Raw genomic sequence first — 27,210 nt, 5'->3', positions numbered from 1 at the left:
TAGAATCACTATAAAATTAAAACGACAAATCCATAATATAAAGGGGTGTTTTGATTAGATAATTAAAAGCTGACTTTTTGATTTTTTTTTTTTTTTGAAAAAATGTGAGAGATGATGTGATAAAAATGAGTTAAAAGTTGAGAAGTTACTTTTAACCAACTTCTCAAAAGTGGCCATAATTAATATTTGATATAGAATAATGTACCAAAAAATAAGGAAAAGAAAAGGATAATTTAGCTTTAAAAAAATCTTACTACCCTTGAAAGAATTAAAGAAAACATGAAACGCAAAATGGATATTGAATTTGTGAATTATCTCCATTTATCATGAAACATATATGAAAAATAAATATTTATCAAATAAAATTCATATAAAATAAATAAAGTTAGTATAATTTAAATTAAATTTAAATTCGAGTAAAATTTTATATGCAATTAAGAAAATATATACTGATGTGATTCTCTTAAAAAAAATAAGTTTTTATAATATGTCATCTAAAATAAAAGAATATTTTACTTATAATATATATATATATATGTGTGTGTGTGTGTGTGTGTGTGATGCACTCTTACTCATTGGAGGCTAGATATTCTATAAAATTTTGTGATAACAATGGTGGTGTTTTGGAAGGAAATTTTTTGGTTTTTTTTTTTTTTTTTAAAAGACAAATTGGTTATAAAATTAAAAAAAATAAATTCAAGTAAAATATCACATCAAATTTCATAGTCATTTCATTTTTTCTCTCACAAACGCTATATCCAATCACAAAAAAAAAATTTCAATAATATGCTACAACTAAAAAAATTTACACAAAAATTTACTTCTCAAACACCCACAATGTTTATTTTAAAAAAAAATACTACAAATTCTATAAAAAACTTAAAATCCCTAACATTACCCATATTTTAAAACCGGACCAATTCCATCCCAAAAAAACCTCCAATGCAACCAACCACACTCCAACCCCGACCAGCCCCTGTTCTGCACCCGTGCACTTTTGCTTTTGAGCGGGGTCCCTTTCAAGAATCCCAAGCAAATCAATCTCTCTGTCTCTCTCTCTCTCTCTCTCTCTCTCTCTCTCTACTGTGATCAGCAAGCTCTTGGTGGTGGGGGCTAGGCTAGGTCACATTTTGAAGTTTTGAAAAATTCCCACTTCACTGTTTCTTTTGCTTTCTTTCCTTGTTCATTTCCTCTCCATTTTCACATATTTATCTTCAAAAAATGCCCTGAATATCGTCTCTCTATCTCCACTGTACGGGAGAACTACAATCTTCCTATTTCAGGTACTTTCATTTTTGTTTGTTTTTCCCTAATTTATTTTGTTTTTTCTACTCCTGTTCTTTACTTCTTCTTCTTGTGCTCTTTTTTGTTTATTATTATTTATTTTTTTCCCTTACATTGATCTTACTTCTCGGTTAATTTATATGATTCTTGCAAAAAAATTAGGGTTTTGTGATATACACAATGTTTGAATCTTTGGACACGTCTTTATATTTCGTTTACAAATGACAAAGACCCAGAATTTAATTTCTTAAATTCACCCACTATAGTCGAATTTGTGACAAATTAGTTAGGCGCAGTTGTGGGTTATTTTTCATTGTGTTTTCCTTGATATTGTATTAACAGGATGTGTCATTATAAACCCAAGATAGTATTTAGGTTATCTTTCAGTTAACCTACCTCAACTGAACTAGATAGTTTAACCCAATTGACAGATTCTGTCTCTCAGTTTCACATCTTTTAACAAAAATCAAATATTACTTGTTTTAGAGTTTCTATTTTTGGTTCAGGTTTTGGAATTGGAAACTAAAGATTCATCTCTTTTGTTGAACTTTTTTTTTCCCCACTTAGAAATTGGAGTGTTTTTTCCTCTCCAGCCGTTCAAGTAATTGAAACCAAAAATTAACAGATTTAGCCTTCATTCATTTCTTTCATTACCAATAGGATGCATCTAATTCTCAAAATTCAGAAAAGTTGGAATTAAAGTTCCAAAGATTTATTAACTCTCCTCTCTTTCTCTGCTTTTGTTTGTTTGTTTGTTTGTTTGTTTTTTTTTTTTTTCTCTCTCTCTCTGTAGGTTTTTGAATCTAAGCAGTGAGGGATTTATTTGTTAAATTGAATCCTAAGATGCCTTTGTTTATAGTAGGTGTTAAATATAGAAAAATAAGTAACTTGAGAGCAATGAAAGCCCAATAGATCCTCTCCATTACAATGCATAATTACAACATGCCATTAAAATTCAAAATCTGTCTATAATTGTTTTTTCGTTTTGAATTTTAAAATATTTCTTAATTTTTTTTGAATTTGAAATGAAGATAGGTTGATGTGGTTCCGGATTCTATCAGTTACTAGTTCAACTTTTTTGTTGTCGGTGTCCCCCTAACAAAAAAATCAATTTCATGGTGGTTTGATGGACATGGAGTTGGTCGTTTGCAATTTTTTATGAGACTTTATTCCATCCTCTTGTTTTTTTTTTTTTTTTGGTGTGCTTAATATGGAAGATTCTTGGTCTCTTTCACTCTCTCAACGGGCTAAGCTTTTTTAGACTTGTACTGGCCACTGGATTTATGTTGTTAGATATTGGATAGATTGGCGGTGCACCAAATAAGTGTTTGTACTTTTATTGTTTCTTCTTTTGTTGTTGTTGTGTTTCTTCCAATGTTTTAGGTAATGGTGGCATTGATGCGGTTGTAGGGGGGTGTAACAACAGTATCGTAATTGTGGTGGAACCGTGTTGTGAATTTTTTATTTTTTCATATAAATTTGGAAAAATTTACCGATACACATGTCTTTATTTTATAATCAAATTTAGTGGTGTTCAAAATGGTTTTTAGTGAATTTTGTTTAGTTTTTAAACATGACCTAACATATTTACTAATTTTTATATTAGTCTCGAGTCGCTGTGGAGATTTTTTCCTATTTTTTATTTTTTATTGTGGATGTTACTAATTTTACTTGTGGTTAACTGCTGCTCTCTTCACATGAATAAAGTCATGAAGGCTGTTTAATATTAAAAATGATAGTCTCGTATAAATCATAAGTTTATAACACAAAATGCCAGCATACTAGTGTAAAAGTACATTGCATAATAATATGCAAGCTTTGTTTAACAACTTTAACCTAAAACCAAATAGATATAAGTTAACAATTAAGGAATCAAGTGAAGAAAGTAATAAAAGTTTGTTGATTGAAAAACAAAAATAATGAATGATTTAAAAGAAAAGAAAAATAAGCTCATCCAACTTGATAGCAACTCGAATCTTCTAGAACTTGAAGGTCTTGCATACAAAATCTGTTGAAAATAAAGCATAACAGCCGTAATAGTATTGTAACGGCACTGTAATTACTGGACATCCTTTACGTAATGGTGCCAGTTGTTAAGGTTGTGAGTTTAGTCCCACCATTATAGAGGTTGTAACGGGTAACGATAACGGTAACCACTAAAACTGTTATGTAATGGTTGTGGCCCATTTTTAAATTATTCCCTTTTTTCTCCCATATATAAGAATGAGAGCATTACATTTTTTTCCTTGTCTTTTTTTTTTAAATTTTTTATGTTAGCTTTTGTTGTAGTTTTTGTTGTGGTTTTAATGTAACTTGGAACTTTTAAATGCTATGATTTTTTTTTTTTAAAATGTTGATATGCTCTACTTGTCAAATCATCCTGTTGGGGCCTAAAGATCATCAATGGTGATTGTTACACCTTCGGTTAAAATTTTAGGTATTAATTAAAATATAAAAACAACATATTGGTGTTTAACTGTGTCAATTCTTTATGACACATGAGGACATGACCTGCATATCAAAGTACAAATCCCGCACAACATTATTATTTATAGATCACCATACTCACTCATATTAACATATTTGAGCAATTACAGTTTTACTTGTTAGCTTATGTGGCCGCATTTTCATGAGCTTTGTAACTCGGGGCTCTTCAGTTAAATAGGAAAAGTAGAAAAGAAAAGACAGTATGATGGAATGCTCAAATTTAGATGATACTTGTATATATCGGTTGAAATGAGAGAATTGTTTGAACCAAATGAGATATGCATATGGTTTCAGGAACTTCATATTGCTGCAACGGACATGGGGGATAACATCTTGGTTCTTCACATAGGCATTTAGACCTTAATGGGACTTACAAAATTAAGATAGCAAAAATGTATGTAACTGTTCCTTCTCTCTTCAGATGTATGTCTGCATGGAAATTAATGAAGTCTGGGTCCACTAGTCAAGCCCCTAGGCATTTTATTGGTTTAGCAAGTTCTTTCACTCGTGGGCATATATTGGGGTTCTCATTGAACAATCTGAACTACTCCACTATTCTTGATGAATTTCAGTAGGGGTGTTCATGGATTGGGTTGACCATTAACCTACTACCTGAACTGATTAAGTCAGGTTGGGTATGTGGTCACCTGATATCAACTGAACACATGATGAAAATAGACCGCCCTTTGTTTCGGTTTTGCCGGTCGGTTGCATCAGTTTTATTTTGCCCAAAATATTTCCTCAGAGTAGAAGAAATTGTACACAACCACATCACGCTTTGATGATAAAAAAAATTGCACAAAGAGAGTCACAGAAATTGTGAGAGCTATTGTAGATCTGAGAGAGAAAATGCATAAAAACATAACTTACTCACAGATTGCAAATCTGATACAGTGAAAGAGAGATGAGACTCAAAGACTCCCACCATTGATCAGTCAATGCATCATTACCATTGCTGTCACCAGTGTTCATCGCTCATCTCCACTACCCTCCATCGATCAAAGCCATCGACAGATTTGAAAGAAAGGTAAGATTAAATTGAGAGAGAATCAGTGGGGTTGAGATGGAGAGAGTAGTGAAGAGGGGGAGTAGATCTGAGTGTGTTATTTGGAATCTACATTTGTTGGATTTCGCGGGTAGGAGGTAGAGAGAGACGAGAGATATTCAGTTTGAGTCGGGTCAATCGGGTAAGTCAAGTCTCTCACGCATTTGAACAGCCCTAATATTCATGTTTTCCTTTTGGGAAGGTTGCCAGTCAACCCTTGAAGGATGTGATTATCACTTCATGTTTTGAGTGCTACATGAATGTTTCTTCTGTTACAATTAAATGTTTTTAGTATTTTTTAAGGACACTTGATCCTAATGATGCTTATTTAGATAGTTTCTTATAGTTTTGGTGGTGGTCTCACTTTTCTTTTTCTTCTTCTTCTTCTTTCCTTTTTTTTTTTTCCCTTTCTTTTCTGTTCTGTTCTGTATAATTGCATACTTGCTAGGATTGGAATTTCTTGGAAGACATCAAACAGGGAATTGTATAATGGAGAATTACGAAATACTAGAGCAGATTGGGAAAGGTTCCTTCGGTTCTGCGCTACTCGTGAGGCACAAACATGAAAAGAAGAAGTGAGGATTCAACCAGACTTTTTCTTTCTAGAAAGACAGTATGCTTGGTTAGAGTTTTCCAAAAACTCTTTTCAGAAAATTAGACTTTCTTGTTTTCCATATTTTTTTTGTTTTTATTGAATTTTTTTATATTTTAAGCAATTTTTTTTACTTTTTAGATATACCCAACATAAATATACCTAAAAAGTAAAAAATTTGTGAAAAAAAACCTTTTAAAAATTCACTAAATACCAAAAATACAAAAAAAATACAAGAATTCCGTACATATTTTGTATTTTTATGTATTTATTAATTTTTTAAAATATTTTTTCACAAATTTTTTACTTTTTAGATACATCTAAGTAAGGTGCATCTAAAAAACTAAAAAAAATGTTTAAAATTTTAAAAATATTCACTAAAAACAAAAAAACACGAAAACCAAAACACTCAATTTTCAAAAAACTTAATCCAAAAAATTCAAACCAAACACACACTTTTATGCAAGCTTCTTACTTTGCACGGTTACTTGAAAAGTTGGACCATGTGAAATGAGATTCTTATCTGAGCTGTTGTATGTTCATTTGTTTAATGTGATTGGTGGTTTATATTTTTGCATCCCCTTTCAAGGTATGTCCTCAAGAAAATCCGCCTTGCTCGTCAGACTGATAGAACCCGCAGATCTGCCCACCTGGAGGTCAGTGTTTCATTTGTTCTTTATGTAAAAACAAAACTGATGGGATGTTACTGAGTTTTGATGGGATGTAATTTATTATTTTTTTTTGGTATGAAATTTTGTGTGTATTCAGTATCTTCATGTGTATCGCTAGTGTAAGATGCTCCTTTGGTTCTTTGTTGTGCAGATGGAGCTTATTTCCAAAGTGCGAAATCCATACATTGTGGAGTACAAGGATTCCTGGGTAGAAAAGGTCTGTACTTAATATCATGTGAAACAGTTTTTTCACTAGACATTTGATTGCTTATCCCTTTAACCTGTTGTTCCCGTCAAATATTCTTAGCATCTTCTTGCTCGTTTAATGGTCTCATGACGGTTTTTTTTTTTTTCCTTTATATATTTCCTACCCTCGTGCATGCTCTTCACTTTTTTGAGCTTAAAGTGAGTTATTGGCTGTTCAGTTTGATCTCTGTGAATGAACTCACAATTTATCTAGTGGAAAGAGGTGTCATTTGTGTGTCTTTGCAAATAACGAGTGGTAATTTTGTTAGCTCCATCATAGATGATATGGCATCCTTGGCAGGGAAGAGCATGCATATCATCTGCAGTAACTCTTCTTCTTACTAGTTATGCAAGGTTTTTGATAGAGATCAAAAGGAAGATACTCAAATGATGAAACTTGGTTTACCATTGGATCACATCAGCATGAAAGACCTTGTTTGATTCCATGTCAAGCCAGAGAATACTACTGCATTTGGCTTATCATAAAAATTATAAAAGACATTCAGTATAATGGTTACATTTTTCCGTGTACTATTTTGGATTTTCTTATAATGATCCGAACTGAGTCGTCCTTAGACTGGCTTGGACTTGGCTTATTTGCTGAAGAAGGTTTAGTATTGGGCTCCTAGCTTAGTTCATTTAACAAATGGACAAGTTCAAACATTGCCATGTTACACCAAGCTCAAGCTGTTCATAGATAGCTCACTTCACTTCATTGTCACCCTAACCTTGTGCTCCTAAATAGGCAATATGTTGCATGCAATTATTTGTCTTCAATTGCCATGCATATTGCATGACAATGCAATAAATGTGTAAACAATGAGTCTGATTGCTTTGGCTGTTGTTGCCTCAAATGTAAGTGTGAAATGCAATGCAAAATCAACAGCAAATCTCATATTTCCAATTATAGTATCTGTTAGAGAGGTTTTTGGCATGACAACAAGTAGATCTTTGTAGTAGTTTTTTTTTTTGGGGGGGGGTGAGATTTTTTCCAAAAATCTTTTCTTTGTGTTGAATCGCTATAAATTATTTGCTACAATGGCATGCTATATAATATTTGAGTAACAAATGGGCTATTGTAATCTGGTTCTGTTGTGTGATCAACAACTTTGTCTCTTTGTTCAGGGATGCTATGTCTGCATTGTTATAGGGTACTGTGAAGGAGGAGATATGTAAGTTATTTGTGTTGCTTGAATAATTTATTAGAAAATAGCTAGATCATTTGTTTGGATGTGATGCAATCTTGCTTTCATGTGACCTTTGAGTATTTTCCCTTCTTTATTGATATAGGGCGGAAGCTATTAAAAGAGCCAATGGTGTTCATTTTCCTGAAGAGGTTTTCATCTGGCGGCCAACTTTACAGTTTCTTTTCTAATTTATAATTTTCATTTTTATTTATTTATTTGGTTTTTTATACTAACTTTCCAAACTTAAAATACTTCCATTTCATTCCTCAATGTTGAATTACATGCAGAAACTCTGTAAATGGCTAGTTCAACTCCTGATGGCATTGGATTACTTGCATACACACCGTATCCTTCATCGTGATGTCAAGGTTAGTTGCCTCTCTATGTGATTTGTAAAGTTTTAAGTGAAGTGTTATATCTCTGAAATCTCAAGGGTTGTTCTGCACTGCTGATGTTTCTCACTTGCTTCAGTGTTCGAATATATTTCTGACAAAAGATCAGGACATATGCTTAGGTAAATGAAGTCTTACCTTATTGCTGCCATTCCTGACTGCACCTTCATAATTTTGTTAATGATAATTTTGTGTTATTTTATTAGAGGTATTAAAATATATTTGGTTGCAGGTGATTTTGGTCTTGCTAAGATGTTGACTTCCGATGATCTTGCTTCCTCTGTGAGTATCTAAAATCATTGTTTTAGCTTCATGTTTGTTCTTCTGTATAATCTAATTGCTCTGATGTATCGGCTTCAATTGCAGGTGGTGGGAACTCCTAGTTATATGTGTCCTGAACTTCTCGCTGATATACCTTATGGTTCAAAGTCAGATATCTGGTCTTTAGGTAAACTCCAAATCATTTTTGAACTTTTCAGCTCATCTGTTCTAAATGTGTCCATTTCTTTGCCGATCATTTATTACATTCCTAATTTGTGTTATTCAGGATGCTGCATATATGAAATGGCTGCCCACAAGGCTGCTTTTAAAGCTTTTGTAAGTCATGGATTTGTCATTTGAATAGTTAAGGATTGATTCATTATCCTCATGAAACTTTGACATTTAATTTAATCTTTATGAATTTGGAATGCTTAGTATATTTGCATCTAATGCTTGTTATATGCAATTGTTTACGGACTTGTGTTTAATGCAAGATCATTAATGAAGTCATTGTATTGGGATTTATCTTTCTCCTGTTGTTTATTTTACATTTTTGAGTGATCTGATGATTGATGTAGGTAGATAGTCTTGATTTCTTTGTGAGGACCATCTTAGCCTGGCTGGGAGCTGGGTATGCAAGGTGTTAAAAGATTAAGTCAATGCAAATCATTTTGAAAACTGTGGAAATATGATTACCTAAAGATTCCAGTGTGCAATCCTGCGGAGTGGTTTTGCATCTGAATTTAAACAACTAATTTTGAAGGCCTATTGGTGACCCATGGAAAGAATGTATTAAAACTGAGTGTGGATATTGGCAAGAATCTTCGATGAGCTTATTAAAAAAACTAAAATTTGAACCGTTGCAATTGATGTTTGATCCCAAAGAGTTTGATCGTATCTCTTGTAGTGACAGCTTCATTCTTTAGAAGGACTAGTGGTGGAAAAAGTAAATTTCATTAGAAAGATTCAAATCATTGTTATAGTTAGAATAATATAGACTTGTTTAGTGAACCCCAAGGGATTGGCCAAGCCGTAAAGACTTGAAAATAAGATCTAAGGTCTCGAGTTCAAGTTACCCCTAGGGGCCACTGGAGGTTTGCCCTATCGTTAACTTCAGCGACCTGGGATTAATTTAGGTGTGGGCATACTGGCCTGAGCACCCAATTATCAAAAATATAGACTTGTTTGGTGAGAGAAATATAGGTAGACAATTAATTCCTCTACATGGAATTGTAATAATGGTTTCCACCTCTCTTTTTGGGTAAATCAGAATTGTTTGTTATTCTAGGTTTTGGTCTTTTAATGATGATATGTTTTTGTTTCCTATGACCAGGATATGCAAGCTCTTATCAACAAAATAAATAAATCAATTGTGGCTCCACTACCGACCATGTATTCTGCTGCATTGTGAGTTTGTCATCTTGTTCTTGCACAGGGGTTTTATATTATTCCGAGCATCATTCTTTTTGTTTCTATTATTTGCAGCTACAAATGACTTCTTTTGTTTTACTGATTTGTTTATTGATCTTTTTCCAGCCAAGGGCTTATTAAAAGTATGTTACGCAAGAATCCAGAACTTAGACCAAGTGTATGTAATAATCTATATTTACTTGTTCCTTCTACATGTGTACATGCAAAATAATCTTAGTGACTTCACAACGACTATGATATTCACTATAGGATGGTCATCCAAGGTGATCTTGAGGCCGAAATATAATATATTCAGAATCCAATTTCACGGGTCAAGCTGATATAACTTTAAACTTTTCATATATATATATATATATGAGTCATGATGGGAAGGCCATTCTTTGAAAGGATGGTAAATTATCTATATGATCATGTGGTTTCTGGGAACATATAACCTGATTTCCTTCATAAATTCTCCGATCCAAATGGCATAGAAGTTTCCATATTTATACCTTTCTTGTTGGAGAGGCGACTGTTTCGCTCACCAAAGCGTACCATGTTCCCTGGGACAACCCATTCCTTCTTTTTTCATTCTAATTGGCCTTAGATGTTGAGCTTTTGTGCATTCGATTATGGTAAATGGAATTGGGTATGCTTATCAAGAGTGTACATTATTCCAAAATGCCACAATCATTTGGAGTGTATCAACCTGGGTTGGTGTATCTAATACATTCCCTTTACTATGGAATATTTGGTGCCATGATAAAAGCTCAGTCTTCCTTGCGAGAAGCTACTAGTGCATAAATGAAGTAATATAAAAGTTAGGTCTGTATCCAGATTGTGCTCTCTCAGCGCCCTTGATTAACAGTACTACCACGGGGTAATATTTAATGTTCTTTAATTATGGCAGATTGAGAGAATTTCCAACATTTTTGCCGAGCTACTGTAAACTCAAAGCATGACTAGGCCACATCTAATAATCTTCTGAATTTGAGGAAATGACTTGTCGTAACCAACAATTGGCCCCTCTGTATTCACCCAGACACACACGCGCAAGGTTTAGGTGCTTGATTATGTATTATAAAAGTTCCATTTGAAAATCGTAAGGACAAACTTGAACTGTTGAACACATTGCAAGTTTAAACCATATCATAGTGCATGTCATGTGGAGCAGATAATATTAAGTCGGAGTGGGAACGTGGCTTTAACTTTGTTTCTTTGGATCTCTTTTCCCCTTTCAAGTGTGTAGCTTTGTTTTGCCAGGCTGCAGATTTGCTCAGGCATCCACATCTTCAACCATACATTCTGAAGATCCATCTCAAATCTAATAGCCCTAGACGGAATACTTTACCAGCACAATGGTCTGATTCCAACACTACAAGAAAAACTAGACTTCTCAAGCCTGAAGCTGTTACCAAGCTTACAGACAGAGAGAGGCGACAATCATATAGTAACGACAGGGCCTTGAATCCTAGCATATCTGGAACTGAACTGGACTCTCCATGTTCTTCTCAGAGAGCACGCCATTGTCCAAGATTTTTTAATAAAAAGTTCTCAGAATTATCTAGTGGCAGTGTCCATGAAGATATTGGTGTTGAAATGTCAACAGCCACAAAGTTTTCAAGTGCTGCCAAGACCCCAAGATTGACTCCAGCAAAAACGTTGGCAACTCCAAGGAGACAAATAGCTCCTCCGAAGATATCAAACATTGGTGAAAATTGTGATTCGGTAAGTTATAGACAAGTGATATAGATACAGAATTGAGAGCTTTCCTTTTTTTAGTTCATTGATTCTGACCTAAAAGAACAAAGCTTTCCTTATTTTTGGGAATTTTCTCCAAAATGAAAACTTTCTAGTCATGCTTTTTCTCATGGACTCCAACAATAATTGAAGATGGCAGGTATAATGGTCTGAACTTGGATTAATTGTTAGAAAAATATCTTATATTTGAATGATTATGAAACCATCTCATCAAACCCTGGTACTTCAGACTGAATTTTTTAGTGCAAGTGCTCATGATAAACCTTTGAATGGGATAGTAACATATCATCTAATCATTGTGATCTTTCTTCTTATTGACCATATTTTAAGCCCATTAAGTAGTGGGTCATAATTTTATAAAAAAGGAAAAAATAAAAGAAAAGAAAAACCATAGATATTGTACTCGATCTAGTGCTCTGGCTTTGTAGATCAGATGCAAAACTAGTCTTAACAGCCAAGAAACTCTCAATGGTACACTTACATTTGCAGGTTACTGTGACGCGTACTCCAGCAAGCAAACCTTTCCAACCAACTCGCAGAGCATCTCTTCCATTATCAACTAGAGCTACAACATTTGAATCGCCTTATAATCGCAATGGTGGTCTCCTGAGCAGTGTCAGATCTCCAGACATCTCTGTCAATGCTCCGCGAATTGACAGAGTGGTTGAATTCCCCTTAGCCTCTTCTGAAGAACCCATGTTTTCCATCTGCAGACCTTCTTCAACATCTGCTCATTGCTGTACAACCTCACCAACAAGTGGTGACCGTTCAATCACAAAAGACAAATGCACAGTCCAGATTCTAGACAGGACATTTGCCAAGCCATGCAAAGCTGATGCTAATCGTGTAGCTCCAAGAAGTGGAAGTGAATGCTCAGAGCAGAATCCAACAACTGTTGTTTCAAGCCGCTCATCTTCTGATTCTCGGCAGCGTCGGTTCGACACCTCATCATACCAACAACGTGCCGAGGCATTAGAAGGATTGCTCGAATTCAGTGCACAGCTCTTGCAACAGGAAAGGTTTAATGAGCTTGGAGTGTTACTGAAGCCATTTGGACCCGGGAAGGTTTCTCCCAGGGAAACTGCTATTTGGTTGACTAAGAGCTTCAAGGAAACTGTCATCTAGCAGGAAACTAAAACCATGTTCAGCACAGCCTCTGCGGAGAATGTGTAAATTATGAATCCCTCATATGACTGGTTACTGTAGGTTGGAATCTCTTCTTCCCATTAATGGGAAAGTGTATGCGAACTTTTTAAGTTCATGAAAAAGTTGAAGATTTTGAATTTTCTTCCTGTTATTGCATCATGCCCTTATTTTCACTTCTTTGTACTAGCTAAAAAAAGAAAAAAGAAAAAGTCCGCTAGTATCCATGGTCTCCTAAATTTATCAACTTTTTTTATTGTTGATCATGGCAAGTTTTGTGAGATTTGCAGGTGGTGATGCTGAAGATGAAGAGCAGTCATGTTGCAGGAATCATCACCCCAGAAAAAAGGTAAGTACCAACACTGATCCCATCTCATCCCTTGCTTGAATGAAGTGCCAATTGTGCGTGCATCTAATGCTCATCATGGTAGGAAAGTATTGGCAGAGAAGTTAAATTGATGCCATGGATAGGTTTGTGGCAAAATAGTGTGGCATGGATAGATGTAGAAAATTTAATGTATAAAGAGAAATAGAGAATTGTATTATTGATTGATATTAATGTTCTGTTTATTACAATGATTCATGATTCCTATATATAGAAGAGGGTGAGTGTGTAGTAGGTAAGGAGTAGGTGAAGTGGAGGTGGTAGTGGTGTAGTGGGTTAGGTTTAGTGGAGTAGGTGAGGTGGTAGTGGTGTAGTGGGTTAGGTTTAGTGGAGTAGGTTTAAGTGGGTGAAGTAGGTGATAGGTTTTAACAGCCCCCCGCAAACTCAAGGGGGATAGGAACTAGCCAACTTGAGTTTGGAGAGAGTAACAAAACAAGAAAATAGACGAATACATAAAAGAAAAGAGGATAGGAGACACTGTATGGTCGTGTCAGACCATTGGTGAAGACACTGTATGGTGGTGTCATAACGTTGTAGAGGACACTGGATGGTTGTGTCAGACCGATGTAGAAGACAGTTTATGGGGTCATGTCGGACCGTTGTAGCAGACAATGTTGTGATAGTTGTTGTGACAGTTTACGGAGTCTTGCTGGACCCTTGTAGAAAATAACCGAAATCAATGTCGGGACAGTTTACAGAGTCTTGTCGGACCCATGAAGGAGCTAACCGGAATCAATGTCGGGACAGTTTACAGAGTCTTGTCGGACCCATGAAGGAGCTAACCGGAATCAATGTCGGGACAGTTTACAGAGTCTTGTCGGACCCTTAAAAAGTCGCACCCTCAAAAGGTGTGCCCAATCTTTCAAAAGGCGTGCCTTCAAAAGGCGTGCCCAATCCATAAAAAGGCGTGCCAGATATGATGGCGAGGCACGTGAGTGCCTTGGCTGGCGCGCCCGTTTGTCGTCTGGCGTCAAGTGGCTCGCGATACGCGTGGCTGCCTCGGCTATTTAACCAAGACGGAGGCTGAGGCTGAGGCTGAGGCAGAAGCTGAGACAGAAAAAACTGAGAGAAACCTCTGAAAAATTCTTCCTTTGCTGAGAGAGAAACTCTGTAATACGCTGTAACACTCTGTTGCCCAGAAAATGGCTTCGTCTTCTCGTGGGCTGCTCACTCTCTTTCCCGACCTCAATGAGTCAACAAGAGAGAGAACTGGTGCAGTGGCCAGTGAACCTCAACCAAACACCTCTGTGTTTGCTCCGTTGAACTTTCCGATGCGGTCGGTGGAGCAAAAAATGGCGGTGCAAACTGATATTGAGGCCAATCAGTATACTCTGAAGTCATGTGTGGAAACCATGACTGCGGTCACAAACTTGTCGCACCGGCTGCAGAGCAGGACAAATGAGGTGCAACAGTTAAACTCCCAGCTGGCTCTGCTCCAACGCATGTATAAGGATGCGCGAGCAGAGATAAGTGTGCTAAAGGCAGAAAACAAGGAGCTGAAGCGGAAGGCCACCGTGATGTTCCGATTTGGAGGGCCGCCATTTGCTGCAGTGGAGGAGCAGGGAGTAGTGATCGTGCCTAGTGGAGTGGGAAGTATGGAGGCAGTGCCGGTAAGGGACACCCAAGAGAAAAGCAGGAAGAAGAGACCTGCAGCAGAGTAGAGAAGAAAAATCCCACTGTGGGTGCGGGTGTGTTGTGGTGGTTTGTTTGTTTGTTGGTTTTTTTTTTTTTTTTTTTTTTTTTTTTTGTGTAAAATTGTGATCGGGGTTAATCCCTGAGATGAATAAAATATGATTTGGTGTGCAAAGCTATATGGTATGAAGGGAGTTGGAAAAAGATTAAAAAAAATGTGAAAGAAAAATAAAGAAAAAATAATAAAAATATATTTGAAATCAAAAAATGAAAGATGGAGGAAATAAAGAAAGTGGTTTGGAGAAAATAAATAAAAATAAAAATAATGGAGTTGGAAATCAAACGGAGGAGAGATGAAGATTTTTTTTTTTTTTTTTTTTTTAATATAATATAATAAAAAGAGATATATATATATATAATAAAGAAAGTGGGGAACAAGAGTGTAATGAAAAGAAAAAGTATAGGTTGCATCGTGGGTCACATGGGTGAGTAAAAGAAAACAATAAAGAAATCAGTGGGTGCCCCCCATGTGCAAGGATAGTGCTGGCACTTCAATAGGTGGTACAGCCTGCTGAGCATCAGCTTTGACAGGAGCTGCCTTTGGACCTTTTCTCTAATAAATGCGTCAAACTGTTGCTGTTGGTGTTATCAAGAATGTGGAGAAGAGGAGGCTTGTCTGATGGCCTCTTGGGCTGTGTAATCATATCGAGGTTGGTGGACCTCTCAATCATGTTGTCACCCTCAAAACCAGAGATGGGGACAAAAGGAATTTTGTCAGGGTTGTAACCAACCTTCTTCAGATAGGAAGAGACTTCCTGCACAATTTCATCATACCTTGCTTTTGAGTACTTAGGAGTGGTAGCATTCATCTTGTTACAGCAGCAAATCATCTGCCTCACTCCAAGAGTAAAAGGAAGGAGAGCATGTTCACGGAAGAACTTGGGCTCCTTCTCAATCTCCTTGCCAGATCGACGATCAATCTCAGCAAACTTGACAGCAATGTGGGAGGTGTGGCAGTCAAGAACTGGAGCATACCCATTACCAATCTGACCCGGGTGATTCATAATAATAACCTGGGAGGTGAAATTTGCAGCTTCCTTGGCTGGATCATCCTTTGAGTTGGATGCAACAAAGCCACGCTTGAGATCCTTCACTGCAACATTGTAGATGAAGACGACCGAGACGGTGGTGTATGGGAGGACAACAGTGAGAGGAGGGGCAGTGGTGGTGGACTCGAAGAAATTTCAAGGTATGTGTAGAAAATTCTAGCAGATTAGGTTGAGGTCCGGCGGGCGGCCAAGGCGAGATTGCCGCCCGCCGGTGAAGCGAAAAATACTAAGTGCTTAACCTTGCTCTGATACCATGTAGAAAATTTAATGTATAAAGAGAAATAGAGAATTGTATTATTGATTGATATTAATGTTCTGTTTATTACAATGATTCATGATTCCTATATATAGAAGAGGGTGAGTGTGTAGTAGGTAAGGAGTAGGTGAAGTGGAGGTGGTAGTGGTGTAGTGGGTTAGGTTTAGTGGAGTAGGTGAGGTGGTAGTGGTGTAGTGGGTTAGGTTTAGTGGAGTAGGTTTAAGTGGGTGAAGTAGGTGATAGGTTTTAACAATAGATTTGTGGCAATGTGGGATATATATAATGTTTGTGACGCTTGAAACATCATTCTTAAATAAATATATCTCTAATGATGTTGAGTGTTGCATATTAATTGTTGATTTGTATGGAAGTCAACTAATTTAGACTCAATACCGGCAACATTTGTGTGGGTGGGTAAATCAAGAGTGATGGTTGAAGAGTCTTTAATAGTATTCATTTATAATTTTGGGGAGTTTTCAAAATTAGGTTTACTTTTTTGGGGGGTGCCAGCCTTTATTCTTATATATGAACTAGTATGTGAACAGTGTAATGCGCGGGCTAAATAAATAATTAAAATTAATTTTAAAATTAAATAATAACATAAAATTTAAGGAAAATTAGTCTAGGGTTCCTCTTCCACTTTTCATAATGGAAAAGATCTACAAAATTATTTTTTGATGTCTAAGGTCCCTAAACATATAAAGAGAAATTTGACTCTTTGTCTCTCCTCCTCTATTGCAGAGCAGCACTTCCTCTGTCTCTCTCTCCGAAACCCTAGAACCTCAGCTTCCCACTTCTCTCTCTTTCTCTCTCTCTCTAGAATACATACACAAATATATATATATATATATTATTTATATATATCTCAGAAACTCTAGAACCTCAGCTTCCCCCTGAATTTGCCGACGCTCTGAGAGGGAGATCATCACCAAATCAGACCTCCACCGGACACACGGTTCTGTCGATGGTTCACTCACGCTCGAGTTCACCCTTTGGTCGTCGATAGGAGTGTGAAATCGCACAAGATGTCCACATCACATAGATCTAGCGTTTGACCCTCCTGATGTCCCATTCAGTTCCATGAATTTCTTTTATTCAAAACCATCCATCCAAACTTGGTCTGGCCCGTTAGTGGACCCTGGTGCTGTCGGTGCTCCCAGAAGAAAGAAGAATAAGAAGTCTGCTCGGATCAAGGGGAATGAAGGGTTGTAATATAATCTCTGGTTCTTACGGGAGATACAATTTATGAATTTACATGTGTTGCTCGACCAGTATGTCTTTAATACAAACCAAAATACTTGTTAAATTGCATTGAGAGTAAAATATCTTGTGTGTCATATTTCTTTTATGTCCTATTTTTTGGATTGGCGAGAAGCTTTTCTGAGTTGCAAGAGTTTGTGAATCATGATGGGGTGATCTTCAAAACCTATGTGGTTGGGGGCTATGTGAAATGCGTGAAGAGGATTATATTCTTTGTTATCATGATATTTGTCTTCGAGTGCTCGCAGTCTTAACAAAGCAGGATTCTGTGCTCATGGTTTATTTTCTTCATTAATTGATTTCTCTTTGTACAAAAACACATTTTAATATATATATATATATATATATATATGTTGCTATTGTTGCTTATTCACTCAATGAAATGATTTTCTCTCTCTACTTTGAACTGAAATTTCTCTGGATTGGTCAAAAGAAATTTTTTGATTTGAACTGAAATTACTTTGGGTTGGTCTAGAGAAATTCTCTGGTTTAAACTGAATTTTCTTTGGATTGGTCCAAAGAAATTCTATGGTTTGAACTGAAATTTCTCTGTGTTGATCTAGAGAAATTCTCTGGTTTGGATTGAACTAGTCCTCAATGTTGTCCAGAGAAATTTGGCAACCTCTTCTTTTCCAACTTTCTCTGGATTTCCAGCAAGAGCAAATATTGCTTGAAGAAAGGGTTGCTACGTTGTCTGGAGAAATTTTCAAAATTTCTCTAGAAAGTCCAGAAAAATTCTTCTCAGAATTTCTCTGGACCAATTTTCTCTGTAACGTGAATTTTCTCTAGACTAATTTTCTCTGGACCAACTTAAGGGACCTTAGACATTATGAAAATATTAGATGTCCTTTATGCTATAAAATCTTAATACGAGGGATCTTAAAAAAAAAAAAACCCTAAAATTTATTTAAAAGTATAAAAAATAATTTAGAATGAATTATATTTTAACCATTATATTAGAATATATATTGCAATTGTTCTGTTATTAATTGTATATTTTAAATTCACAATAAGAAATAGTGTTATAATTTAGTTGGTAAATATGAAAAAAAAATAGAATAACTTTAGAAAATTATATTTATGATAAAATAAAAATAAATTTCATCTTATAAATTTTTAATTTTAGTTTATTCTATGTTAAAGTTTGTCATAAAATTTAAACATACCTTTTAGAAATAAAATAACATATATTGATAAAATCGTTAAAATCGATTAAAAGACTAACCAATTTATACAAAAATTAATTAATTAAAACATTTATATTTTATTTTATTTTAAAATTTAAATTATTTTTAACTGAAACATGTACAATGTTACAATATTAAATGAGAGCATATGTTTACTTTATATAATTGAAATAACTTATTTTTTCTTTCTTTTTCCGATTTGAAATTGTGTAAAATAAAAATTAACAATGGTTTGGGTGGGAAGTTTATTTCGAATCAAATAATATCAATCATTTAATATTTAATTAGATCAATCTTTAGTTTATTTCGAATTAAACAAATTTAACCAATATATTTTGATAAAATCACTAAGATCGCGGTTAAACTAGTGAATCAGTCAAACAAAAAATAATTTAGCTTAATCGGTTTGGTTAAAAGACCAATCAAATTATATAAAAATTAATTAATTAAAACTTTTAAAATTTATTTTAATTTTAAAATTTAAACTGTTTTGAATTGAAATATGTACAATATTACAATATTAAATAGGAGCATAAGGTTCATTTTATATAAGGGAAACAACTCAGTTTTTTTTTTTTTTCCCCTCCTGACGTGGAATTGTAAAATAATATTTAACAATTGTTTAAGTGGGAAATTTATTTCTAATCAAACAATCAGTTGTTCAATCTTTAGTTTATTTCGAATCAAACAAATCTAACCAATATATTTTGATAAAACTGCTAAAATCGCGATTAAACCAGTGAATCAATCAAATTGAAAATGATTTAGCCTAATCGACTAAGTCAAAAGACCAACCAACTTATACAAAAATTAATTAATTAAAACTTTCAAATTTTATTTTAAAATTTAAACTGTCTTGAACTAAAATATACACAATATCCCAACATTAAATGGGAGTCTAAAACTCACTTTATATAAGTGAAATAACTCATTTTTTTCTTCTTCTCCCGATGTAGATTATAAAATAAATTATATCATAGACTTATTTGAATTTTTATTTTAAAATTTAAATTGTCTTGAACTGAACTATGCATAACACTATAATATTAAATTGTCTTAAATTGAAGTATAAAATTTACTTTATATAAGTGAAACAACGCACTTTTTCCTTCTTCTCTCGATGTGGGATTATAAAATAAATCATAAACTAACTAGATTTTTATTTTTATATGGTTAAATGGAAACTAACCAATAATTTTTTTTTTAATTGATTAAAATTAGAAAAATCAGTATGAGAAATTGCGATTAAATCAACGAACCATTTAAATCGAAAATGATTCCACTAGTCAATTAAGTCCAATGGCCAACCAACTTATACAAAAATTAATCAATTAAAACTTTTAAATATTATTTTAATTTTATTTTAAAATTTAAGCTGTCTTGAATTGAAGAATGCACAACACTACACTATAAAGGTTCACTTTTTATAACTGAAACAACTCATTCTTTCTTTCTTTTTTCTATGTGGAATTGAAAATAAAAGTCAATAATTATTTAGGCGGGAAGTTTATTTCTAATCAAGCAGTTTTTAGTTTATTTCGAATCAAACAAATCTAATCAATATATTTTGAAAAAATCACTAAAATTATAGTTAAACCAACGAATCAGTCAAATCAAAAATGATTCAACCTAATTGGCTAGATCAAAAGATTAACCAACTTACACAAAAATTAATTAATTAAAATTTTTAAATTTAAACTATTTTGAATTGAAACATGCATAACACTACAATATTAAATAGGAGTACAAGATTCCCGATGCGAGATTATCAAATAAATCATAAATTAATTAGAATTTTAATTTTATATGATTAAATAAAAGCTAACCAAATGAAATTGTTTTAATTATTTAAAATTAAAATAATTAATATAAAATATTGAAACTCTCATACGATTCTTTATTAATTTTTTTTTTTTATATAATATATAAATAGATATAGATCTCCTATGAGAAAGGGAAGAAATGGAAAGGCTTATATTCCTTCCCACATTAGAAATTGAAAAAATAGAAAGGCTTAAATGCCTGTTTACAGGAAGCTTATCACTATGCTTGGTTACCACTTTTCAAAAATATTTTTCAAAAAATTCTATTTTATTATTTTTCGTATTTTTTTTTATTGAATTTTTTTAATTTTTAGACATACCTAACATAAATATACATAAAAAGTAAAAAAAAATTGAAAAAACCTTTTAAAAATTCACTAAATACCAAAAATATAAAAAAAAAAAATACAAGAATTCAGTACATTTTTTATATTTTTATGTGTTTATTAATTTTTAAAAATATTTTTTCACAAATTTTTTACTTTTTAGATACATCTAAATAAGGTGCATCTTAAAAAGATAAAAAAAAATATTTAAAATTTTAAAAATATTTACTAAAAATAAAAAAATATAAAAACTAAAAAATTCAATTTTTAAAAAACTTAACTTTAAAAACTCAAACCAAACACGGTATGTTTTTAAAAGCATGTGCAAAGTAGTATCCTAAAGTGCGATGGCAGTGGTACACTTTGCAATTGAACATGGAAGTGATTAAAATCACGCCCTCGGTTTGATTTCAGTTTTTAAAATTTATTTTTCAAAAAAAATTATTTTTTCATTTTTCATACTTTTTGTTTTTCCTAAATTTTTTTAATATTTTAAGTAATTTTTTTATATTAAAAAATTCACTAACTACCAAAAATACAAAAAAAATATATATAAAAATTAAGTACATTTTTTTTTTGTATTTTTTTGTATTTATTAATTTTTTAAAATATTTTTTCACAAATATTTTACTATTTAAATACATCTAAGTAAGATGCATTTAAAAAAGTAAAAAAAAAAAAGTTACTTAAAATTCTAAAAATATTTACTAAAAACAAAAAAACACGAAAAATAAAAAAAAAAAACTCAATTTTTAAAAAATTGAATTTAGAAAACTGAAACCAAACACACTGATTGATTTTTATCGATTATGGTCATCAATGAGTCATCAATGATAGGTTCTAATCTTTTATCAATATGATCACAGAGCAATGATTGAAACCCTACAAAAATTCCATCCTCACGACCCCTACATCATCTTAGGTAAGAGAGAGGAAAGAAAAAAATTATAAAAAAAAAAAACAAAAACACAATCACACACATTTGGGAGTTATGAGGGTCCTAAATTGTGAGTCCCAAACTTTTTCATATCATCACATGGTGGATATCACATCAGATGTGATAAGTGGCTTGACCAAATAATGAAGTGGTGTGATCTACACCATCACATAACTTTTGCACCAAAAACTTGATTCTAAGCAAGGAGAGCAGTGTTAGGGACTTTGGGTTAAAGACAGCAACCGGCAGGGTCAAAATTGAACAAAATTGGTTCATTGGAAATCATCAATTTTCTAGCTCCAAATCAATTAACTAAAATGTAAAACCATTAGAATCAATGTAAGCAAAATCGGTACAACCATGTGGTTATGCTTTTGTAAACGTAGGTTTTGGAGCTGTCAAAGGACAAACCTTGAGGAAAAGAATGCCGTGTTGAGCAAGGACATTGACATGTTACATGTCCTAGATTCAGACACCATGTGTGTGCTTTGCTTTTGTACAACCATATTTAGTTGGCTTTGTTATTTAACTTTGTTGGATGCAAATCTGGGTTTCCTTTTTATGTCAAAAGGGTGCCCAATCAAACGCTGGAAGAGAGAGAGAGAGAGAGTGTTAGTTTCTTCTGTTACATTTAAATACAATTAATGTGTAGAAATACTACAGAAACTTAGATGGACTTGGATCACACATCTATCTATGTATGTTTTCCAGGGGGGGGGGGGGAATGAGATGGTAAGGTGAGGAGAAGGCAGGACGGTGAAATCCACCTAACCATCTGCCGCTCTGAGAATAGTTAATAACGCTAAGAAGAGATTAATGACATCGAGATACAGCGATACAGAAGCCCAAATGTATTCATCATAAGAGTAGCGCTTGATCAGATTGTCAGTATCGTAAACAATATACCCACAGAATATGAGTGCAGCTAGGCCCCCATAGATCATTACTGAGATCTTACCCAGAGGAAAGAGAATCTGAAATAAGAGAAAATCAAGAATTTACATTCACATCCAACAAGAAGAAATCCAAATAAAGAAATACGCTCTTTACCCAGAAAGAACAAAAGAAACCAAAGCAAAGACATCAATCTTTATACCTGAATCAATGCAAAGACCATAAGCACAAGAAGAGCACCAAACAAGAAAGGTCCAAGGAAGTTGAAATCATGGCCTCTCTTTGCAGCCCAGAATGTGTACAGAGTGAGACTCACAACCACCACAGTTGTTAGAATTGCAGCTTCCAAAATGATCCTCCCTGTAGTCAATCGAAATTACATATACTTAGAACAATAAAACAAACAAACAGAGACACTCCCATGCATTACTTGATTCAAAATGATGCCCAACAGACTGCTGAAGCCATATTTCTGAAAACAAACACTCTAGATCTAGAAACAAGATCCAGATGATCAAAATAATAATGGATAATGATAATAGAGCAAATCCAATTCACTGGGTTTTCAAACCCTACATTCATACTAGCATTATGTTTCTCTTTGAAATGACCACCACTCTCAACTTAATATCAGGATTATTGAATGTATCTTAGGAATATTTGTGACCATTGGAGAAATTTGCTTAACCAAATTTGAGGTTTTATCAATTTCACTTATGTTAATTCTACTTCATACGATGACTTTATTATAGGCAGGATTAAAACAATCAAAATAGCTATGACAAGCACCAAGGTACTAAAAGAAAGCCCTTTTACCTTTGTCCCTTAGAACTGCATACATATATTTTATTTTCAAATAAATAGCTGAATACTAATGATATAAATGATATAAAAGCAATAAAGAAAAGAAAAAAAAATGATTTCTGTGCAACTAGACAACAATCTTTTTTCCACCATCTGAAACAGCCAAAAATGATCTCATATCTTGATAAAACCAAAATCCTGAATTTTTCCATTTTTCATAGGGCTGGAGAAAGAGAGTTGAAATTTTTGTGGTCAATCGGTGCAGGCTCTAGCTTATCTGATAATAAATAATCAACATTACAAAACTAACTACAGCTATGTTTCAGATTACAATTTCAAAATGGTCATTCAAGCAAAACCACGTCTCCAAATTTCCTGCATTTTGTAGCAGGAATTCCTTTTACATTAAATTAGAGAGCACACTAGTCTAAAGATTAAAATGACAAACAGGGCATCCAGTGTTATTTCCAAAATTATTGCTTTATATATCCTTCCAAATACCTATGACCAATGCGCTAAATATCTAAAAACCTAATCCAGGTTTTCACAATTTGGGTACCACTTCCTAAATATTCATTCTGAAAACAATAGTTTGATAGAGAGAGAGAGAATAGAGAGAGAGAGAGACACTGAATTGTAGTTTGTCTGTGATTGTATATTTCTTACAAAGAGAATGCACTCTCTTTATAGAGAGAATGTGATGCATTGGATGCCCACCAAAAGCATAAAGAATTTACATTATAAAAGATAAAGTGCTAAAGCTATTTACAATCATACACTAACATGCTAAAGCTAATCATACACTAACATGCTAAAGCTAATCATACACTAACATCCCCCCGCAAACTCAAGGAGGGAAAGCATCAACCAAGTTGAGTTTGGAAACAAGATCAGTGAAGCGGCCAGGAGGATGAGCCTTAGTGAAGATATCAGCGGGTTGATCGACTGAAGCAATAGAGAGAAGATGAACAGTACCACAGGCAACATGCTGGCGAATGAAATGACAATCAATCTCAATATGTTAAAACAATAGTTTGATAGAGAGAGAGAGAGACTGAATTGTAGTTTGTCTGTGATTGTATATTTCTTACAAAGAGAATGCACTCTCTTTATAGAGAGAATGTGGAATTTACATTATAAAAGATAAAGTGCTAAAGCTATTTACAATCATACACTAACATGCTAAAGCTAATCATACACTAACACATTCAATACTATTTTTCCCTCTACTTTTGAAAATGCCTTGAATCCATATACTAACAAAGAAACATGTTTTTTTTCTTGTTCATAACAAAAATTCGAGGAGAAAATGAAGAATGAAACGGTGCTTACCCTTGGTAAACGCACATGACAATCCCACACCAAAAGCAAGAGTAATTGTGAACAGCGCGAGGAGAAAAAAGTTCAATGGATGTTTCTGATGATAGTAATACAACGGGCACAAAGCTGCAACAGTATTCAATCCAAAAACAGAACAAATACATCAAACACATGATCAAAAAAGAGACACAAGAAGCGTCAAGTAATTAAAAAGGATAAAATACACTTACGGCCACTAAATGTATGTTTGGTGTCACTTCGGCCCTTCAAATTTTAATTTTGTCAATTGTCTCTGAAGTTCTCAATTTCAGCCAAATTAGTCCAATTCTAAACGATCGTTTAAATCGTTAATGGAATCGGGGGCGGAGACAATAAAGGACCAGGGGGTCACGTGTCCCTTGCCATTTTTTTTTTTTTTTAGTCTTAGCTAAACGCTCACACACAGCTCCAAACCAAACACTGACATCCCACATCCTGACTTTTCCAAAAAAAATTATTGGGTCCTAGACTCCCAGCTAAACACTGATAAACACTAATATAGCCCCTCCCCCCTCCCCCAATTTCCAAAGTCTTGACTTTTTTTTCTTTTCTTTTTTGTTTTAATTCTTAACTTGCTGGGCAAGAGTTAATCTCTCTCTCTCTCTCTCTCTCTCTCACACACACACACACACACACACACACACACACACACACACACACACACACAAAAGACTTGTTAGGCAAGGCTTTCAATGACAGCCGGCAGGATCTCTATTACTTTAAAAGTATATGAAGTTCTTTATTTTTTTATTTATTCATAGTACTGGTTAAGTGTCTCCGTATTTATTTTGTTTCTTTTTATTATTTTGCAATTTACTGACTCGTGATTCACCAGATTGGGATCACACAACACAAATTTGGAACCACACAGCAACCTTGGTGTCTTCTCTTCGTTGTTTACAAGTGCCTTTATTTATTATTTTTTACTTTTAAATAAAAATTATGAGTATTAATTTATAGTTATTTGTTAAGTTTTGATTTTGTAAAAAAAAAATTATTTGTTATTATTTATGATAAAATAAGAGATTTTGAAATGCTAAAATTATGAATTTTGATTGATGATGATTTATATTAAGGCTAAGTTTGGCAAGTTGCCAAAAAGTCAAAAAATTACTCAAAAAGTTAAAAAGTTATCACTATTCACCAAAAGTCAAAAATTACGGCTGCACAACTCTCAATCTTAATTTTTCCCTACACACTAATTTATACAATTTTTTAATACACATTTTTCTATAAAAAGTCAAAAAGTTAACCCAAACATTCATATTTTTTTCCTCAATTTTTTAATTCAAAAAGACAAAAAGTGTACTTATTTGGGACACCCCAAACAACCCCTAAAATTAAAAATTTTGGTTTGTTGTTGTTGTTTGTGTTAGCATTAGGGATTAGCTCGAAAAAATATTATTATGTTATTGTTATTGATTGAGATTGTAATTAATAGATGTCTCTTATATTAAATTTCTGACTTCGTCATTGAATGGAATGATTAAAATTTTCAATTAGTCTCTAAAATAAATGTTTCGTGTCATTTAGATCAATAGATTTTCATTTTCATCAATTTCATCCCTTAATATTGTAAGTTTATGCTTCATCCTCTTCGAAGAAGTTTCGCGACCAAACTAACAAAATTAAAAAATTTAAGGACCAAATGACACGAATACATACTTTAGTAATCTTATGTATATTTTATTATTATTTCGTTAACTATTTAGATAAACAGTTTGATTCAAATCAAATCGACTCAAATTAAAAAAATTTAAGAATGAAATTGACAAAAATTAAAACTTTGAATGACCAACCATTCATACCATTCAAATATCAATTTCTAAACAAAAATCAAAAGTTGGAACATTAAGTATTGAACAAAAATCAATTGCTCAAACAAAATGATAAGAAATGTATAGTTTAAATACAATCAAATTAAAAGGTTTTAATTTGAAAAGAAAAATGTTGATGGAAAAGGGTACCAATGAAGGGGGTTATGAGGAGGACGATGTAGAGAATGAGGCCAGCGGTGGTTGTGACGAAGAAGACGGCGATTGGGCGGACAAAGACGATGACGGAGGCAACAGCAACGGTGAGGAGCAATTGAAAGGCGAGGATCGAGTAAATCTTGCGAATGAATGCCCACCGGAGCTCCGGACTCTCCAACATCGTCGGGTACAACTGCCTATTTCCAGATTCCACATCGTTTTTCCGCTCTTGCCACATCTTCTAGTCGATACAATCCAAAATGGATTTCGATGAGATCAATCTCGCAATCTCAAATCCAATCGAATTAAATTTTGAAAAACTGTTGGTCCTTCCTGGTTAGGGTTTAGTTCGATGATTGTCTGTTTGTGGTAAAGAGAATTTTCACAGAGAGGGAGAGAGAGAGAGAGAGAATTGGCAGTTATTTCAGTTTTTGGTGGGATTTGGAGGGAGGGGGAGAGAAATAATTGTCTGTAGATGGAGGGGATCGAATACAAACTTCGTGACTGGTTGCGACGCGTACGGTGCACGCGAGAATTTGTGTAGGATCGACGCTAGAGGAAGATGAAACTACCTTTTTAACTGGAATAAATTACCCTTTCATTTTTTTATTTTGATCTTTAAAGTTATTTTTGCCTCACTTAGAGCATCTCCAACGGTGAATTAAATTTTTCATCAAATTTGAGTCAAAAATAATCCATTTTACCAAATTTGATACCACTCGCTCCAACGGTGTACTTTCATCAAATTTGTGCCGGGGACAACCGGTTGGTCGACCGGTTAAGCGA

At 33.8% G+C, this 27,210-nt stretch overlaps 2 protein-coding genes across 5 annotated transcripts; one reads left to right on the top strand and one right to left on the bottom strand.

Annotated features, from left to right (window-relative positions):
- Positions 1-913: 913 nt before the first annotated feature.
- Positions 914-12,628, top strand: LOC114304707 (serine/threonine-protein kinase Nek2). 4 transcript variants are annotated; one of them, XM_082899537.1, is made up of 17 exons: positions 935-1,283; positions 4,066-4,165; positions 4,666-4,798; positions 5,265-5,391; positions 5,998-6,064; positions 6,231-6,296; positions 7,451-7,497; positions 7,616-7,661; positions 7,800-7,880; positions 7,984-8,026; positions 8,137-8,186; positions 8,271-8,352; positions 8,452-8,501; positions 9,499-9,572; positions 9,702-9,753; positions 10,839-11,303; positions 11,826-12,628. In XM_082899537.1, exons 4-17 carry the CDS (start codon positions 5,306-5,308, stop codon positions 12,459-12,461), a joined length of 1,845 nt encoding a protein of 614 aa, XP_082755663.1. In that variant the 5' UTR covers positions 935-1,283; positions 4,066-4,165; positions 4,666-4,798; positions 5,265-5,305; the 3' UTR covers positions 12,462-12,628. The 4 variants fall into 4 exon arrangements, with proteins under 4 accessions (XP_082755661.1, XP_082755663.1, XP_082755662.1 ...); XM_082899536.1 differs by lacking the exon at positions 4,066-4,165 and having other exon boundaries at positions 953-1,283; XM_082899538.1 differs by lacking the exon at positions 4,666-4,798 and having other exon boundaries at positions 1,056-1,283.
- A 9,371-nt stretch (positions 12,629-21,999) lies between these two features.
- On the bottom strand, positions 22,000-27,002 carry LOC114304712 (protein LIFEGUARD 4). Its single transcript, XM_028249869.2, has 4 exons — positions 26,419-27,002; positions 24,425-24,538; positions 22,491-22,648; positions 22,000-22,368 (listed from the first exon to the last, which is right to left on the bottom strand). The coding sequence occupies exons 1-4, from the start codon at positions 26,660-26,662 to the stop codon at positions 22,162-22,164; spliced, it is 723 nt and encodes a 240-aa protein (XP_028105670.1). The 5' UTR covers positions 26,663-27,002; the 3' UTR covers positions 22,000-22,161.
- Positions 27,003-27,210: the final 208 nt, after the last annotated feature.

Source organism: Camellia sinensis, chromosome 12, assembly GCF_055761805.1.
Source record: "Camellia sinensis isolate YWXY chromosome 12, ASM5576180v1, whole genome shotgun sequence".
Taxonomy (NCBI): Eukaryota; Viridiplantae; Streptophyta; class Magnoliopsida; order Ericales; family Theaceae; genus Camellia; species Camellia sinensis.
The sequence above is the reverse complement of the archived record's forward strand: the minus strand, read 5'-3'. Positions and strand labels throughout refer to the sequence as shown.

What these genes read in the sequence shown, in the direction of transcription:
- LOC114304712 (XM_028249869.2), bottom strand. Translation starts at nt 26,662, where the DNA reads ATGTGGCAAGAGCGGAAAAACGATGTGGAATCTGGAAATAGGCAGTTG. An exon ending in CCTCATAACCCCCTTCATTG is followed by an intron (nt 24,539 to 26,418) that starts GTACCCTTTTCC and finishes ATACTGTTGCAG; the next exon opens with CTTTGTGCCCGTTGTATTAC. An exon ending in TGGTCTTTGCATTGATTCAG is followed by an intron (nt 22,369 to 22,490) that starts GTATAAAGATTG and finishes CTCTTATTTCAG; the next exon opens with ATTCTCTTTCCTCTGGGTAA.
- LOC114304707 (XM_082899535.1), top strand. Translation starts at nt 5,306, where the DNA reads ATGGAGAATTACGAAATACTAGAGCAGATTGGGAAAGGTTCCTTCGGT. An exon ending in GTGTTCATTTTCCTGAAGAG is followed by an intron (nt 7,662 to 7,799) that starts GTTTTCATCTGG and finishes AATTACATGCAG; the next exon opens with AAACTCTGTAAATGGCTAGT. An exon ending in TCCTTCATCGTGATGTCAAG is followed by an intron (nt 7,881 to 7,983) that starts GTTAGTTGCCTC and finishes CACTTGCTTCAG; the next exon opens with TGTTCGAATATATTTCTGAC.